The following is a 19,505-nucleotide window of genomic DNA, read 5'->3' as shown; positions in this document are numbered from 1 at the left end:
CACAGAAACGCCAACTGACCTGACCGAGGCTTGAACCAGCGATATTCTTGCTGTGAGGCGACAGCACTACCTACTGCGCCAAAGCGTCGCCACAAATTACAAAATCTTTAATGTATTTTTTTCATTAAATGTATATTTGCTAAATTAAATGATCAATTTCTGTAAAAAATCCCGCAAATCTTTAAACGGTAGTGTCATTTTGAGTTGGAGTCTGCAACTTTTTCTCATTTAAGTGAATGTTTTGAAGTCTTGTTAAGATTACTAACCTCTAATTTTACAAAACATTCAGCATTTACCTTGAAAGTAATCACACTTTCCATCCATGAAAATGTAATTGACAAGGATGACACTGAAGATGCTGGCCCACAGGTGCAGGTCGCTGAAGACGAGTACAAATCCAACATCCTATCACAGAAAGATTATTAAAAAATGCTGACAACGAAATCAGTTTTGAGATGAAAACCGCATTAACAGAAGCACTCACATAGAAGACGTTGAATAAAACCAGGACGGGGATCTGAATCATGCAAACCTGCACCGCAATGCAGCTTCCAACCTCTAAACTGTGGAAAAACAACACAAACATCTATTTTTAGAAGATAAAGTTTGATTCATTAAATACGCTGCTATGTTTGAGCCGACGAGTGTCACTCATTTCACACAAAAAAACATCCTACAATGAGTAAATGATGTTTTGGACATATATAGCGCTCAGCATATATGAGTACACCCCTCACAAATCTCTCATTTAAATTACTATTTAATTTAATACTATAGGATGCTTTATAATATTATATTTGTGCATATACATTAGTTTTGTCAGTACTGAAGCCAAATCTGGAGCTTATCTAACAAAATAACTTACAATAATGGTTCAAATTAGTAGCCAAATTTAGATGTTAGGGAAAAATATTAAATAAAATTTTCAAAAATAGCAATAATCAAGAGAAACAAAAACTATATATGTTGAAGTTCATTATTTTGCAATATTTTACATGAATTTAAATGTATTATCTTTCCATTCTAAAGATGTTCCTTGACTAAAATATTATCTTAATAAATATATCAGTTTAATAAATCTGTTTTGTTCAAATGCACCAATATATATTACCCATATTCACTGAGAAATGGATACAAATATTAATTTTCAAAATGGGGTGTACTCAATTATGCTGAGCACTGTATATATGCTGGTGAAATACCAGCTGGAGATCTTCAATCTGCAATCTATTGCTTTTCCTTCAGTTCCCGGACATCATGTCGAATTTTAGCACTGAAATTATGGAAGCTAATTTTTGAACTAAGATCAAATGAACTGAAAATTTCCTTTTGAATATTATACACCTTATTTTAAAAACAGAACTAGATATTTTGGAAGTGAAAACTGGACGTTTTAGAAGTTGAAGAATTAAAGTTAAGTATGAAAATGTCTTTTGAATTATAATATTCACATCTTAAATAAAAAGTTGTTAAATTTCAGGATCTAAATTACAAATCCTGGCAAGTCATTAAAATGCAAACACCTGTTAATTCAATGTATTATTTTTCAAGTTAGTGCTACTTGACAAGCTTTTTTATGGAATAAAATCAATGCCAAAAATATTGAATTAAAAAGCTTGTTGAATAGCACAAACTGAAAAAATAATACACCGTATTAACAAGTTTTGCATTTTAATGACTTGAATTCCAGGGCTTGTCTTTTTAGGTCCTGAAATTTAACATAGCTGTTTATTTAAGCTGTGAATATTTCAATTAAAAATATTTCAAAGATGTTTTTATACTTGTAAATTCAATAATTCATATTAAATTTCCAGGTTTCACTTACAAAATATTCAATACCCTTTAAAAATACAATATATTGTATAATATTTATAATGTAATTTTCAGTTCATTTTATTTCAGTTGAAATGTTCGCTTCCATAAATTCAGTGGTTCAAATTTGACTGTTACAATTCAACATTACATCCGGGAACTGCAGGAAAAGCAATAGATAACAGATTGAAGATCGCCAGCTGCTTTTTCACCAGCAGGTGGAGATGGAATAATTTGAGATTTTTAACCCAGTAAATAGGCCAGAAAAAAGCTAATAAAGGCACAAAAGTAGCATTTAATATTAATATCAGTGTCTTGGACATTATAAGTAATAAGTATGAGTAAAATAAGTAAATGATGTTTTGGTCATTTATATTTGCCCTTATGTAACGGAAGCCAGCTGGTGATCGCGTAAACCGTAAACCTCACTCCTCGGATCCAGCGACAGACGTTGTTCTGCAATCTTTAGCCTCCTCAGAGCATTTATCTCCCATGGCGGTATAGCCGGCTCGCGCCCTGCTCGGACCGGTGGGGTTACATGCACATAAACCGTCTTTTGATGAATGATGTTACACATTCTCTATATCTTTATTAACTCACTCTTCCATTGATGTAAAGTATTATATTGACAGCTAAAGAATATAAACATAAGAAAACAGGAAAGGAAATAATCTAATAATACAAAATAGATGAACATAATTGCCAGGGCTAAGAACAATTAAGAACAAAGATGTTACTTTTAAAACCAGAGAGATTTTATGAGAATGTCACACTAAACAGTTTACTTGGAACTGTTAGACAGAGTGTTTAAGTATGATTTAAGGTTGGGTATGGATGGGATGTGTAATTTAAATTCATTTAACATAACTAGCGAATGCATTAAAGGAGCGTCTTTGGTTATTCAAACAGAGCCATCTAATATATGGCTTAACCATTAAGGGGTTATTAGAAGTGTTTGCGCTGTTTAAACGCAGCTTTTTTCAGGATTGGGATAGGCTATATATTTTCATTCAGTTTGTGTTATTCAACAAGCTTTTTAATTCAATACTTTTGGCATTGATTTTGTTCCATACTTTTTAATTCAATACTTTTGGCATTGATTTTGTTCCATACTTTTTAATTCAATACTTTTGGCATTGATTTTGTTCCATACTTTTTATTTCAATACTTTTGGCATTAATTTTGTTCCACACAGATCCCCCCCAGTGGCGAATCACTGAACAAGTTTCATATTTTTAACCTGAACTTGGAAGTGAAATGAATCAGTCTGCCAAAATCAGTTTGAACAAATATCTTAAATGAACGACTGAATGAATCATTCAATGTATCTACTGGAGGTTTTAGTGTTGTATTGATATATTCATGATCCAGCCAAGATACCAGCATAAAACACACTTATTAGCAAAATATTAATTATCATTATACACTCAAAACTGACCTCAAACTGATTTTATTCTGAAGAGCAAACTGAACTCCGTTGACGATTTCTGGGATTTCAGGGACCATGGCCAAAAGAGTCACACCTATGAAATACTGAGGAAGAGTGAAGTCAGATAGACCATATTTACAGCTGTTTGCTGTATGATTTACTGCAGTATCTACCTGTGAAACAGACGAGTTGTTGAGTATGGGCTGAATGTGTTCGGTGGCCAGATCGGCACATGCTGACATCAGGACTGTGGCAAAGATAAGAATAAGCAAAGCTCTCCATCGGGACCAGTGCACTGACGCTCCAAGATGACTTGCTGTCAACACACACACACACAAACGGCCTCGTTCTTTAAACAATCATAAATGTAAAAGTAGTGTTGTCACTAATACCGGTTTCAAGGAAAACCACGTTAAGTATTGACGGTTAGTATTATCAGAATTGATTATCACAATTTTTTTAATTCATAGTAAACACTGTAACAATTAGCTAATCGCAAAACACTGCAATGTAAGTGCATGTTTCCATAGAGAGATAATAAATACATATTTATAAAATGGGTAAAAATAAAAGTACTGAACCATTTTTCCCCAAAAAACAATTCTAAGGCTGCATTTACACTGCAGATCTTGATGGTCAATTCCAATTTTGTGACTGTTTCCATTTTTTTTGCTGACCAGCTTACATCATCTATTAAGACTGACCAGAGGCGTTGCTAGACATAAAGCTCTACTGGGGCACAGTTCCCCCTCCCAAAAATTGTATTAATTAATTTGTTATATATAAAATAAAATATATGTAAATATAAATATATAAATAAGTAACAGTATTACTGTTATTATACAATTAATATTCTAAATAAATAACATAAATGAATCCTAAATGTATCTGGAAAGCAATCGAAAGACAAAACTGTGTGCTAAGATAATTTAAGAAATCTTTTGCATGAATATTAATTTTATCACAATGAAATTCTACAGACAACAATACAAAAAAAGATGTTTTATAGAATTATCTGTTGTCTTAGACTTGACACATGGCAGAGAATTAGGTTTAATAAGTCTTACCTCCCTGACTTATCCTTCCTTTTTGCTTCATACAAAAAAATCTATCAGGAGCCATGCTTAATCTAAGATTACCATCATATTATTTAAAATTAGTTTTGGCGACTTGCAAAACTCACTGCGTGCCGACACCTCTGCATAAAAGATTGTTACGCTGGTTTCACAACGCATGAGCGGCGCGGCTATTTTTTCAGCATGCATGTTCACAACCGGGAGTAGAGCAACCAGTCAGCGTTAAGCAGGAGAGGTGCATGCGTGCGTGAGGCGCGCAGATATGCTTTTTTTTCTGCGCATAAGCTTAGTTTGCTTTTTGGTTAAACTACATTGCTTTCATCTGCGTTGGTTCGGTTGCACATAGAGAATAATGTCTTTATTCTGGGAATATGTCTTTATAAATACACTTGCATATAAAGTAAATCGTATCTCAAAGCATTTACTAGGGCACTGGCGATTTTTACTGGGGCACGTGCCCCAGTAAATGGGGTCTAGCGACACCCCTGAGACTGACTTGTATCTGATTGTCTGCATTTACTCTGTACATGGCAAAGGTGCAATGACATGGGGAAAAAAAAGTGTGGGCGCTGACTGACAGCTGATAAAAGAGTGCTCTTTTCTCCATTCCTGTATTTAATCTGTTAGCAGGGTTCGATTCTTTTGACAAGTTGTTTTATTATAGTTTAAGACATAGAAGTTCTCATTTGGCCGTCTTCTTTAATCTAGGCCTCTTTAAACCAGTAGGCACCTTAATCATAATGTCCATGGCGTGATTTATGCACATGACACATGCCACAGTTTTATATTAGTTTATATTGGTTAGCAGATGTTGATCTCTCTCTCTCTCTCTGTCTTTTTTTAGCTTTTTTAGTCCTCGTGTTTGAGATTTAAGGTTTAGGACTCTGCTGAAGTGTTGCAATTAAAAGCGTCAGAGTTGACGTCATTTGCTATGGTTTTTAATGATGTGCAACTCGGATTGACTGGTGAAAATCCGATCTACCTGCTTACACTGCAGACAAGAGGGCACAGATCCGATTCATTTTTCTGATATTCCACATATCAACAAGGCCTGAATCTGATTTGAGCAATTCGGAATCCATGTGATTTTGTCCTGCTTACACGTACATGATCTGAATCCGATCTGTGGGAGAATAATTCTAAATTGAGTCCCTTGAACCATGCAGTGTAAATGCAGCCTAAAGGTGCTGTTGACTCGAAATGTTCACCAGATGTCAGTAACCACCAAAGTAATCCACACATACAAAGGAAACAAAACTAATTAGTTTAGAAATTAAGCACATTATGTAACCAGGGAGAACATTTCAGAAAGACAATGATCCCAAATACTGAAAAGGAACTCTTCCGATTGGTTTCAGAGGAATAAAATAAAGCTGCTAGAATGATCCAGCCAATCACTTGACTTTAATCCAATAAAAAAAGAACTAAAAATCAGAGTTCTTAGATGTGACCTACACAACTTTCAAGACAAACTCTGTAGAAATCTGGAAAAAAATAAAATAAATCAAGGCTCTCTTCTAAAAATATTTTGTTTTATTCAAATTTGCAGTTAATTTCCATCCAACTGTCAGGAACTAAAAAGACAGTCCATACAAACTTGTACAATATTATAATTCCAGTGAGTCCAAATTCAAAAATCAGAAAAGGGCACAGTGTACATGTCTTTCGTACCAATAAACATTTAGGAAATACAAACTCTTTCATTGATCCATAAATTTACATTATGTACAATAAAAAAATTAGTTCCGCTTGTGATTCATGAATAGCGCTCATTGTGTTTGCTATCACTGTGATGGAGAAACACTAATTGACTTCTATTGTTCTTATATGAATAAGATTATAATTTGTACATTTTTGAGAGCACCATTCCTTTATCTACATGGAAATCGACAAAGTTTTGATCCCTTATTTGAATTTGTATTAGTCATTTTCTTAGAAGGTTTAGCAAACTCACCCATTCCATCGCCAATGTGAATGTCGTAGATGTGTGAATGTGTTTTAAGAGTAAAGATGAGGCCGATGATGTAGGAGACAGGCAGCAGAAAGGAAACTGTATACACTAGAGGCCTGGGAAAATAAAGACATGTTAATGACCTATACAAAAGGGCATAATCTGCATATTATATACTCTGCGTGTTATATTTAACTTACTCAATGTGACTGTGAAACAGACTGTAGCTGTTTTCACTCTAGTGGAGCACAAAGGGAAATAATTTCAATAGAATTGTGCATAAACTTGCAGAAATGGTTTCATCTAATGAATTATAACAGGAGAGATGGTGGAAATCTCACCAGATCGTAATGGCAGTTTTTGCACACGAAGGAGCCGCTGCTGTTGGTTCCTGTGGAGTTTGTACAGTTCTCACACACCAGATTCCCATAGGCTTTAGAGAAGAGCGTAGGGGCAAACACTCCTGAAGTAGGAGATCAATATAAAAGTAATTCACAACAGCAATTTAGTCATATTCACAACAATATACAAATTTCAAATGCACAACCAAATTAATTTATCATTCATTTCTTCATTCATTTTCTTTTTGGCTTAGTCCCTTTATTAATCTGGGGTTGCCACAGCGGAATGAACCACCAACTTATCCAGCACCTGTTTTACGCAGCGGATTCCCTTCCAGCTGCAACCCATCTCTGGGAAACATCCATACACACTCATTCACACACAAACTCTACGGACAATTTAGCTTACCCAATTCACCTGAAGCTGTATTATGATTTAAGTCTGGATTGCTGTTAAATATTAACTTTGCCATATATAAATATATATATAGTTGAAGTCGATTTTTTAGTTGATTTTTTTATTCTTTTTTTAAGTATTTCCCAAATGTTGTTTAATAGAGCAAGGACATTTTCACAGTATTTCTGATAGTATTTTTTTTCTTCTGGAGAAAGTCTTATTTGTTTTATTTCAGCTAGAATAAAAGCAGTTTTTAATAAAAAAAAAACATTTTAGGGACAAAATTATTAGCCCCTTTAAGCTATAGTTTTCAGATTGTCTACAGAACAAACCAACATTATACAATAACTTGCCTAATTACCCTAACCTGCCTAGTTAACCTAATTTACTTAGTTAAGCCTTTAAATGTCACTTTAAGCTGTATAAAAGTGTCTTGAAAAATATATAGTAAAATATTATTTACTGTCATCATGGCAAAGATAAAATAAATCAGTTATTAGAAATGAGTTATTAAAGTTATTGTGTTTAGAAATGTGTTGAAAAAAATATTCTCTCCATTTAACCAAAAATTGGGGAAAAAAATAAACAGGGGGGCTGATAATTCAGGGTGGCTAATAATTCTGACTTTAATTATATATATATATATATATATATATATATATATATACACATACGAACTCACCGGCCACTTTATTAGGTACACCTGTCCTAAGAACAGGAAACTGAGGCTACAATTTGCACAGGCGTACCAAAAAAGGGTCAGAATTTGGCGTCAACAACATGAAAGCATGGATCCATCCTGCCTTGTATCAACGGTTCAGGCTGGTGGTAGTGGTGTAATGGTCTGGGGGATAATTTCTTGGCACACTTTGGGCCTATTAGTACCAACTGAGCATCGTCTCAACGCCACAGCCTACCTGAGTATTGTTGCTGACCATGTCCATCCCTTTATGACCACTGTGTACCCATCTTCTGATGGCTTTCAGCAGGATATCGTACCATGTCATAAAGCGTTAATCATCTCAGACTTGTTTCTTGAACATGACAATGGGTTCACTGTACTCAAATGGCCTCCACAGTCACCAGATCTCAATCCAATCCGGCGTGATGCTATTATGTCAATATGGTCTAAAATCTCTGAGGAATCTTTCCAGTACCTTGTTGAATCTATGCAACGAAGGATTTAGGCAGTTCTGAAGTCAAAAGGGGGTCCAATCCGGTACTAGTAAGGTGTACGTAATAAAGTGGGCGGTGAGTATATGTATATATATATATATAATTACTTTATAAAATTAAAGGCCTAGTTTGGCCAAAATTGAAAATAGAAGATATCCTGAAGATTGCTGGAAACCAGCAGCCACTGACATACATAGTAGGAACAAAAAATACTGTGGGACTCGATAGTTGTTTCTTCCAACATTCTTCAGTATATCTACCCGTGTGTTTAACAGAATAAACAATTACACATTCCAACAGATCTGGAATAACTAGAGGATATGACCTAAATGATGACAAAATTAAATTTTTTTTGTGAATTACTCCATTAAAAGTGTTTTCACAAGGCATTTACAGTTTAAAAAAGACCACAAAAAAGGCCAATCAAAACACTGACTCTGACATTCATCATTAATGTGTATGTAGCATCTGAAAGGCATTTGTTAAAAAACAGGATCAGCATTATAGAACTCTCGGGTAGGTCAACCAGTTATTGATGCAACAGGCACAGAGCATCTCATCTCATCACAGCACTTGAAAATGCTAAAAATAGGAAAGGGGGATTATATGTTTATTTATTTACTATGTGAACATCAGCGAATGCAGCAGGAGCATCAGATCAGAGCTCATGAATATTAACGACCCTTCCAAATAAGGTAAAAACAGAGCACTTTATTCTAGGGCCAGTTCCTAGGGTCGTAAATATACATGTAGAATCCATTTTTGGATAATTTTTCCAGTTATCTAACCCATATACCTTCTATGTAGTCATCAGACAACAATTCAAACATATTTTATCAGTGCATTTAGTGGCACATTTAAAAATCACATCATAGAAGCAGTTGAATTAATACAGCACAATAACGAGCAGGTTTCTGCCACCTCATGAGAGTACATGACATCTTACCCCCTATTGATATAAAGAGCAGAGAGGAGCTGACTCCCGCCGAGCGACTGTTAAACCTCTGCTCCTGGTGCTTCAGACCTCCGATTATCATACAGATCCCCTGGGAGAGACAGACAAATATAATAGTCATCCACAGAACTCTTTAAAGATTTAAGATCCTCTTTAGGTATTGAATCACATACAGGTATGAAGAGGATGCAGCCCAGCAGAGTTCCAGTAAGAGCAGCTTTCACAATCTCCTGCAGACACTTGTTTCCCTGATGATGACCTCTGAGCAGCGCCGTGATGTAAAACGTCAATTCTGTGATGGAGCCGAAGGTCGCGTTCACCACAGCCCCGACGGCAAAGTTACTCTGAGCAGAAATGCTGACAAAAGAAATTTACATCTGCTATTAAGATGTGTTTTGTTAAAGTAATCACAAGTGGACAATGTTAAACTGGTCTATACTTGGTTTGAAATATTTTGAATGATATAAAACACATATTTATATGTTAGATTGCTTTTATTTGCATTCAAATAGCTACAAAAGCGCACCTACACTTCATCTATAAGGGGTGAATAGTAAGTATTTTTTAAATCTATTATTATATTTATATTTTAGGACAATTTTACTTTTCATCCTTTGTTTTTCATCATTACATTCCAAAACAAAATACTCTTTTCCTCGACTAGATTTCGCAAATGATCTCTTCCTCTGATTCAAATGATATACTCACCAAGTCAGTAGTTAATGACTCACTGATTTAAATACTCCAGTCAGAGTGAGTTTCTAGTTAATGACTCAGTGATTCAAGTGAATCAGTCAGAAAAAGCCTCTAGTTAATGACTCAGTGATTCAAGTGATTTAGTCAAAGTGAGTCTCTATAGTCAATGACTCACTGAATCAAGTGATCCAGTCAGAGCGAGTCTCTATAGTCAATGACTCACTGAATCAAGTGATCCAGTCAGAGCGTGTCTCTAGTTAATGACTCACTGATTCAAATAATTTGATTAGAGCAAGTCTGCAGTTAACAACACACTAATTCAAATGATCTAATCAGAGTAAGTTTCCAGTTAAGAATTTACTTGTTTAAATGATCTGACTCTCTAATTAATGACTCATGGGTTCATCCGAGTCACAGCGAGTCTTCAGTTATCTACTCACCGATTCAAATGATCCAGTCAGAGCAAGTGTTCATTTAATAACTCACTGATTTTAATTAGTTTCTATAGTCAATGACTCATTGAATCAAGTGATCCAGTCAGAGCCTCTCTCTAGTTAATGACTCACTGATACAAATTATTTGATTAGAGCAAGTCTGCAGTTAACAACTGACTGATTCAACTGATCTCCTCAGAGTGAGTCTCCAGTGAATGACTTACTGATTCAAATGATCTAGTTAGAGCGAGAATCCAGTTAACGACTTACTGATTAAAATGATCTGGATCAGAGCGAGTCTCCGGTTAGACTCGCTTATTTATATGATTTAGTAAGAGTGAGTCTCCAGTCAACAACTCACTGATTCAAATGATCTAGTCAGAGTGAGTCTACAGTTAACGACTCACTGATTCAAATGATCTGATCCGAGCAAGTCTGCAGTTAACAACTGATTCAATTGATCCCCTCAGAGTGAGTCTCCAGTGAACAACTCATTGATTCAATTGATCCAGTCAGAGTGAATCTTCAGTTAACGACTCCCTGATAAAAATGATCTGATCTCCAGTTAACCAAAATGATCCTGTCAAAGGAATCCCAGTTAATGATTAGGCATTTTACTCAGTTGCTTGATTTGTGTACTTTGTTGTTCTACAGATCGAACAAATGATAAGGGATGTTTTGTAAGAAAGTGCAGCCAGCAAAATGAAGTATTCATTCAAAACATTGCATACAAATAATAGTTGCCATAAATACATTTTTCATTTGCTTGCCTGATGCTCGTAAGCCTAACTATAATTATTGAACAAAACTCCTGCATTGAACCAAGTGCTTCAACAAAAATGATGTAGAGTGTGACCAAATTATTGTTGAATAATTGTGATGACTTCTTGGTTGCTGCTTGTGATCACTAAAAATGCTGAATTCATTTTGTATCTCACAGGTATTTGTTTGTTTAGGTGTATTATACCAGTCTCACAGGTATCTGCTCACCTTGCAATGCCCATGCCAATGTAATATGATAGCGGAATAATGGAACTGACCGCTGTAGCGAACTTGACTTCAGAGCTGACAAACTGGTTTGTTTGGTCCACATAACCAATCACTAGTGACACTATAACTAAAGGTAAGAGATCTAAAATAACCTCAGGTAAGGAAAACAGCAAAAAGCATGAATTGTAATCACAGTAATCATAAAAATGTAATTATTTTCAATTATTCTTTCAATTATTTCAATTATTATTTTCAAGCATTCTTTCAAAAATCTGGATTGCAGCATTCCACTTTTGATAAACTGTCTGATTTGGTTACTTGATCTAATCGAAAACATTTCAGTTAAAGGCTCAGTGTGAGCTTTTCGTCACTAGAGGGAGCATTTTCACAACAAACAAAGGCATAGTTTGATGACAGCATGACTGAATGTGGAATCATGGGAGTTGTTGTCCTCATCACGTCCAATGGGACTTGTGCAGAAATCATGTTCACGTATGGGCTAAAGTACTCAAAACTTATCATCATGGTAGTATGACGTGGTTTTTGCTGTAATGAAAAAGACGCACATATTGTGCCTTTAACAGTGGTAACCGTCTACAGCAGGCATGGGCAAACTCGATCCTCGAGGGCCGGTGTCCCTGCAGAGTTTTGCTCCAACACTAATCAAACACACCTGAACACCCTAATTAGTGTCTTCAAGATCACTAGAAAGCTACAAGCAGGTGTGTTTGATTAGGGTTGGTGCAAAACTATGCAGGGACACCGGCCCTCCAGGATCGAGTTTGCCCATCCCTGGTCTACAGTAAGATTCTATTATATTGATCAAAATCGATATCCATTTCAAAGAAGTGGTTCTTTTGAACCTTCTATTCTTCAAATATTTACAGTTTCCTCAAACATAAAGCAGAAAAAGGTTTACATTTATTGACAGAAAATATTAAGATTAAAAAACAAAACAAAAGCAAAGTCATCCTATTGGAACAATTTCTGAAGGATCACTGAATACTGGAAAAACTCACAGTATCACAGCAAAACTGAAAACTTAGGCCCAATCCCAATTCTACCCCCATAACCCTTCCCTTTACCCCTACCCCTTGCTTTGTGCGTTCACGTGAAGGGGGCAGGGGTGTCTCAATTCTCTTTAGCTTGAAGGCGTAGGGCTAAGGGGAAAATCTAGCTCTTAAACCTGATATTTTTCAGGACCACGCTCGAAACCAAGTAGTATGGAAATTTCCCAGAATACACCATCTACAGCAACAACATAGCTGCACATGGCAGTCAGGAGATGCACAACTTAGTATTTTTTTGTCATCATTACAAATTTTTTTCACGCATATGTTTTAATACATTCATAAGGATGTTCGTGTTTTACCGTCATGCTTAAAAAACGCTAAAATAAAAACCGCTAAGTTTCTATAATCCCTAATAATACCTCCTGTATAGCAGTCCCACAACATACTTTCACATCTGTCACTCGATGACACTTGAATACCCTGTCAGAAAAGTCCAGTGACCGGGAATGAGCTTTTTACAGTGTCTGCTATAATGTTAATGTTGTTTTTTGTGTGTTTACATAGATGAATATGGCCACGGTGTAAACGCACAGTACAGTTACAAGCTTATTGCCACATTATATCGTTATGATAACATAAAATATGCCTTCAGTGATTTCCTAAAGATAAATACCAAAAAATAATGCAACTGGAATAACTACAACAGTCAATACCGTCTGATCTCATATGAAGCAAAAGATCGCGATGACATACGATGACGTGTGCAGATGTTGTAGTGCTGTCCCATTTCTTAGGGGTAAATTTTGAAGCCCTTCTCCTTCACACTCCGTTTCAAGGGCCAAGGGGAAGGGGTACAACTTTTGCAATAATATGTCACAGTACTTAAACATGCGGCATTGGTAAGGATTATATTATTCTCTCAAAAACACTGACTATAACTTTACCACATAACTTTAAATGTTAGTGTAGATATTATTTGCAGCAAATACTGCAAATGTGAACTGACAACATATGTCTGAATGTCAGTTTTAAAGACTGACAGGTCTCAACTTAAGCATTTGTAGTTTGATGTTAAGGATACTGACAGCAAAAACGTTGATCCCGTCCACTGTGTATTTATAATAGTAGAGGTTCACTGCACTGTAGCAGCACAGAATGACTCGGACTTCGTGATCTTGAGCCTAAAAATAAACATTTGAAAGGCATTACGATTAGCTAATATGACAACAATGTCTTGAACACACTCAGGAACATTTGCTGAGGCTGTGGATTACAATAATGTTGTAAAAATGTTGTTTCTTTTTTGTGCTTTATCGTTTTGCTTTATATGACCTCAATGTATCATCAGGAGCCTCAAGTATCAATTTTGTGCTGCGTGTTTGTGTGTTTGTTACCATTAGACATTCATTTTATAAATCTCAAAGTGTTACGTTCTGAAACCTTTGAAGAAAAATAAATTACGTTGATGGCCTGAGAGTGATAATATTAACAACCAGTTTTCATTTTTGGGTGTACTATTGCTTTAATTGACCGATGGGAAAAGCTCAGTGTGTGTTATAATAACAGTGCAGTGTTCTAACCTCAGGGTTTTGGCTGATGTGGATGTGTTCGGGGGGCATGAGCAGGATGGTGCGTAAGGTTTTGGCGCTCATCTTGGCCACAGGGATAGTGAAAACCAGCAGCCATGAGATTAGACACATCAGTGAATGAGTGAGGGCCAGGAGAGGAAAACCCACCAACAGCCAGACATATGTACTCAAACGACACTGAAATCAAAGGAGACGCACAATCTATAGTCATTACAGTAGAAAAACTACAGACTACGTCAATGAAAGTAAAATGCTAAAGGTATATAAAGTGTTAATATTATTGCTGATTAAGTCTGAGGAGGCATTTCTGCAGTAATAATCAAATGTTATATTATACAACATAAATATATATATATATATAAATAAATATATATATATATATATATATATATATATATATATATATATATATAAATATATATATTGTGTACACACACACACACGCGCACACACACACACACACACACACACACACACACACACAATACAACCACAAGACGTGTTCATGGAGGTTAATAAAAAAGGTGAAAAACCTTTAAACACATACGTTAGAGGTATAATTTTGGACACTATATATTATCTACACTATTGCTATTTACAGTAAAATATCTCTTACTCTTGTGCTCATTAAACTGAATCTTCAATGTCATATGATCCTTCATAACATAATTTATATGCAAAAATATACTTTCAGATTAAATATCTATTAGCCATTTTTCACAACTTTTAGCTCATTTGTAATTTAATAAAAGCCTGCTGGTTTAAAAAAATTAATAAAAATGTATTAACTACAAAAATATTATATATTATTATTGATATTATCTTGAGATGCCTTTATATTGCCTTTATATGTTTTAATCACATCAAAAAATTTAAATATACTAAATTTAACACTAATATGAATACAGTGTATGTAGGCCTATGTATTTTGATCACTTAGCTTGTTTGTAGTTCACTCATACAGACTTGTGGCCTAAGAAAATGGTTGTTGGGATGTTTACGAAAATTGTATCTAAAGTACAAATATCAGCATTGTATAAAGAAGCCATACATACAACATGTAAACAATGTAAAAAATTAACATCTCACACACACTGAACAGACTCAATGAAATGCAGTGCAAAATTCAAAATGTAGTTTTAACACTGTATATTAAAAAGGAATACAGAAAATTCGGTCATAACAATACTGTACCTATTTTTTTGATAAATTATAAATAAATTTGATGACTTTGATATGATATCTGTTTGACTCTCTTACCCAATATCGGTGGTCGTGTGGCTCTCTGATGAGCTCTTCTGTCGTCTCTTCCAGCGTTGTGGGCTGCAGAAGAGGAGATGAAGCCTTCCCATCATCCTCTTCTTCTACAGATAAACCATCCTGGAGGATCTTCACACTGTACACCGGCACACTGACACTGGCCTGAAAACAGCAGTGTTTACCCTTACAAAGTCTCTACTCATTTAAATCGAGAAAACTCTCTCAATAGCCACAATTTAGAATTATCATCCATTTATCTCAATCTTGTACAAAATTATTGTATAATTACAGTCTCTGGACTTTCTGCATTCCAGACATCAATATTTAAATCATGATCACACTTTACTATAAGGTTTCATTAGTTAATGTATTTACCAACATGAAGTAATAATGAACAATACTTGAACAACATTAGTTATCATTAGTTAATGCACTGTGAGTTAACAAGAACTAACATTTATTAACTAACTTTATTTTCATTAACTAGCATTGACAAAGATTAATAAACGCTGTAATTGACGTATTGTTCATTGCTTGATTATGCTAGTATATACATTAATTAACATTAACTAATACAATCTCATGGTAAAGTGTGACCTAAACAATTTATAGAAGATGAATCACTGTCCGAGATTATACATTGATATAAACATTACACCAACATGATTTTCAATAGTATGCCAGCACACTGTGAGTGTATATTAATACCATTTGTTGCTTGCTTTTGGCGTCTGAAAGAGGTTTTAGACCCAGTGACTGATGTTTAACGTCACATTTAACAAAAAAAACGGCATATTTTCACAGATAAAGCAAACCAGAGACTGTGTTAAAATGATCAAAAGTAGCCAGACATACAAACACCATGTGGAAATAAAAAGAAATAGGACCTTTTCGATCGATTTCCCAAATGGCCAGAGAAAATAGCAGGACAAGTTCCAGCAGAGTTTTCCTGAAACAACATAATACACCTTTGTATGACATTATAACAAACCATAATGTACTGTTGGAAATCATTTAGATAGTTCTTACCATATGGGATGCCAAATACTGTGAGGAACATTAGGACACCAACAATAAGGTAAACCAGAGAAATCCACCAGCCGAACAGAAACACATAGAGGATATTTCCAAATGTAAATAATGTCCCTGCTGAAACATGAGAATGAAAGAGATTTTATTGTAGATTGTTGACATACTGGCACAAATCTCTATTAGATTTCTTTTCCTTTTTATGAAATGTATGAAATTAAAATGGTGTGCACACACACACACACACACACACACACACACACACGCACACACACACACACACACACGCACACACATAGTTTATATATATAGTTTGGGGTCATTTTAAAAAATTCTGTTAGTTAATTATTCTGTTCATCAAGCCGGCATTTATTAAATGTAAAAAAAATAATTAAATTGTTAAATATTTATTTATTACTTATTGTATGTATTTTCAAATGAAATTATTTGTCCAGTCATTATTGATGTTATTGCTATTACCATAATAATTATATTAATAAATAATAATAATATCTAATATTAGAGAGATTTCTGAAGGATCATGAGACTTTGAAGACTGGAGTAATGAAGCTGAAAATTCATCATTAAAATCACTGAAATAAATGATTAAATTAAACTATAAACTACTTTTGAACAGTTATTTTATAGCGCAATAACATTTCACAATTTTACATTATTATTTGTACTGTATTTTTGATGAAATAAATGCAGCAGGAGAAGCTTATTTTAAAACATTCAAAAATCCTACTGACCCCAAACTTTTGACCGGTAGTGCATATATACATATATATACATATTTATTAGTTTTAATGTTTAATGTATGGATTTTACTTTTTGTACAAAAAGCAAAATACAAGTGTTATTTTTTGTTTATTGCAATATGTATAAACAGTTTGAAAAAAGGTGATGCCTAAGTAAAGATAATTTTAGAACAATACATCTAATATTCCTATTCCTTAGAATTCAATCAGCAGCATTAGTACAGCAGCAGTACATTATAGAAACAATAAAATTATGAACATGGTTTAAATTTTGCTAGATGTAGAATAAATAGGATTTATTAGTACACATCAATGTATTTGCTTTATTTTTGACAAACAAAAATTATCATAAAACAGTAATATTAAATGCATTTATTTGATTACAATGAGCAAAAACAGTTTTAAATAGTTTACAAGTAAGAAAAAGTTTGATTCTTTAATACTTACAACATTAATAAATATAATAATTGATATTGATGATGATAATAGTAATAATAATAATAATAATAATAATAATAATAATAATAATAATAATATTTGTTTAGTTTACTTTAACAATGTTATTTGTACTTGCCACTGTACAGTATTTCACATTTACAATAACTGATAATTAAATAATCTTTTAAGAATGAATTTCATTCACACTTTTACTAATGTTAGACCAAATCTTTGATTGCTTTAAAATTTTTCAATATATTAATAATAAAAAAACTATAAAATGTGTCTAAAATGTTCACTCTCACTACTCGCATACAGAAGGAAATGAAAGAAGAGCTTGGTCAAACCTGAAAGTGGTTTAATGACATTTAGCTCAGAGTAAAGCTCCTTCACAATTTCTGACCGATCCTGAAATGGCCGCTCCGTCACATGACTCTTCCATTTCCTGAATCCAAACTACAAGATAAAACAGCATCAGCATAAAAAAACGTGTATAATTAAACCAAACACCATATCCCACATTCACCTTATAATTATTTGCCAGTTTTTGGGCCTCTACTTCATTCTCAGCACTTAAGGTGGTCTTGCGCGGATTTTCCTCCTGTATTTCATCCCCAAAGCTGCATGCTGGAAAAAAGAAGAGGTAGTGGCATCCTGTTAGTCTCAAAATAAATAAATAAATAAATAAATAAATAAATAAATAAATAAATAAAACAAAATAAAATAATAAAGCAAAACAGGTCTAGTAATGCAAAATGCTTTCACTTCTCTGTGGGGGTTTAGGTGTGAAGGAGCCGCTAGTTTGCAGCAAACAGGAGTGTGCAGGACCATCACTAGTTTCAGAGGGAATATGAGCTACACAGATCCTCTCACAGAAAGAGCCGGGCAGATGATTTCCATCACGCTTCTCTGGAGGATCTGAGGGACCAGTTCAAAACATGACATTTTTTATTAGTCAATATTTCCTTAAATTTTAATGTGCTATACGCAGTCGTTATTTTTTTAAAGCACTTAAAGCTGAAACTACATTACCCATGATGCTCTACAAAAATCCCACCAATCAGAGTAATCAGAGTGGCAGAGAGTAAAGTGTGGCCAAATATATATATATATATATATATATATATATATATATATATATATATATATATATATATATATATTTAGAGAACTTCATTCCTATTAACCACTGCGAATTATATAATCTAATCTTCCAAGTTGGTAAAATACTGGAATATTTGTGTGTACGTACATATATGCATTTGCATATAGATGTAATATATATGTATATCTTTTTTTCCCAATAATCTTTAAATATAGTTTCTTTAGATACAACCAGCAACAACTTTAGATTCTATTTTATATTTCCTTGCCATTTTTAGTATGATTTTTGTCATTTGCAATGCCACTGTTTATCACAGTGTTTACATATTCATGTACTGCTTATACACGTTTAGTTCTCATAATGAATTTAGATAATTGACCAATATATTAATATGTAGGCCAAACAAAAGGAAGTGTTATATACAAATATAAAAATTTTATTATTATACTATATTGTTTATTAATTATTGTTTTGTGTTTGTGCGTGATTTACGTGTGTATATGTATCACTGTAATTTGAATATACAATATTTACAGTTACAAATACTGTTGGTTCTCAAACATAAACACGTTTTAATTTAAATCTAGCACAAGATATGAAATGGACCTAAAGGAAATACAGTAAATGGAGAAGTGTGGACTCATGCGGTCTCAATGGTTTCAGAACCTTTTCACGACAGAAACCACACTGTCTGCAAATGCATAGCAATACTGTTTTGACAAATACTGATTCTTTACGTTCAGAATAAATCATAACGTTATGAAGATCTATTAATGAAAAACAGGACATGTAAACACTGCTCATATACATTACGTGTTGAGTATATGAAGTCTTTAGTAATTGGAACTGCTTGCTCTGGTAATAGTGTACTGCAATGTTGATAAACTAAGTAAGTGTGTTATTTTCAGTCCCTCAGTTTATATACAGTATGCTTACTTCGTGTTATAGTTTACCTTGCGTCTCTGTGTCAGGTTTCCTTCTCCTCGTCTCTACATTTGTTGTCATTTCAGCTCATTTTCTTCTGTCATCGCACGCAGACACTCGACTGACAGT

General features: G+C 34.0%; 1 protein-coding gene across 3 annotated transcripts in view; it reads right to left on the bottom strand.

The window, feature by feature from the left end:
* cax2 (cation/H+ exchanger protein 2) overlaps window positions 1-19,505 on the bottom strand; it is a 23,230-nt gene extending 3,725 nt beyond the window's left edge. For 2 of the 3 annotated variants that reach the window (XM_056451420.1, XM_056451418.1), the window contains exons 1-19: window positions 19,406-19,505; window positions 18,113-18,265; window positions 17,874-17,974; window positions 17,695-17,803; window positions 16,149-16,268; window positions 16,007-16,068; window positions 15,120-15,281; window positions 13,851-14,036; window positions 13,352-13,451; window positions 11,258-11,399; window positions 9,311-9,494; window positions 9,129-9,228; window positions 6,610-6,731; window positions 6,469-6,506; window positions 6,272-6,384; window positions 3,415-3,557; window positions 3,251-3,345; window positions 485-563; window positions 297-405 (exon numbers count right to left, since the gene is read on the bottom strand). In XM_056451420.1, the coding sequence (XP_056307395.1) occupies window positions 297-405; window positions 485-563; window positions 3,251-3,345; window positions 3,415-3,557; window positions 6,272-6,384; window positions 6,469-6,506; window positions 6,610-6,731; window positions 9,129-9,228; window positions 9,311-9,494; window positions 11,258-11,399; window positions 13,352-13,451; window positions 13,851-14,036; window positions 15,120-15,281; window positions 16,007-16,068; window positions 16,149-16,268; window positions 17,695-17,803; window positions 17,874-17,974; window positions 18,113-18,265; window positions 19,406-19,457 (2,170 nt within the window). In that variant the 5' untranslated portion in view covers window positions 19,458-19,505. Of the gene's footprint in view, window positions 1-296; window positions 406-484; window positions 564-3,250; window positions 3,346-3,414; window positions 3,558-6,271; window positions 6,385-6,468; window positions 6,507-6,609; window positions 6,732-9,128; window positions 9,229-9,310; window positions 9,495-11,257; window positions 11,400-13,351; window positions 13,452-13,850; window positions 14,037-15,119; window positions 15,282-16,006; window positions 16,069-16,148; window positions 16,269-17,694; window positions 17,804-17,873; window positions 17,975-18,112; window positions 18,266-19,405 lie in introns of those variants that run through there. The other variant, XM_056451421.1, reaches the window with a different exon arrangement.

Source organism: Danio aesculapii, chromosome 25 (genome assembly GCF_903798145.1).
Source record: "Danio aesculapii chromosome 25, fDanAes4.1, whole genome shotgun sequence".
Lineage (NCBI taxonomy): Eukaryota > Metazoa > Chordata > Actinopteri > Cypriniformes > Danionidae > Danio > Danio aesculapii.
The sequence above is the reverse complement of the archived record's forward strand: the minus strand, read 5'-3'. Positions and strand labels throughout refer to the sequence as shown.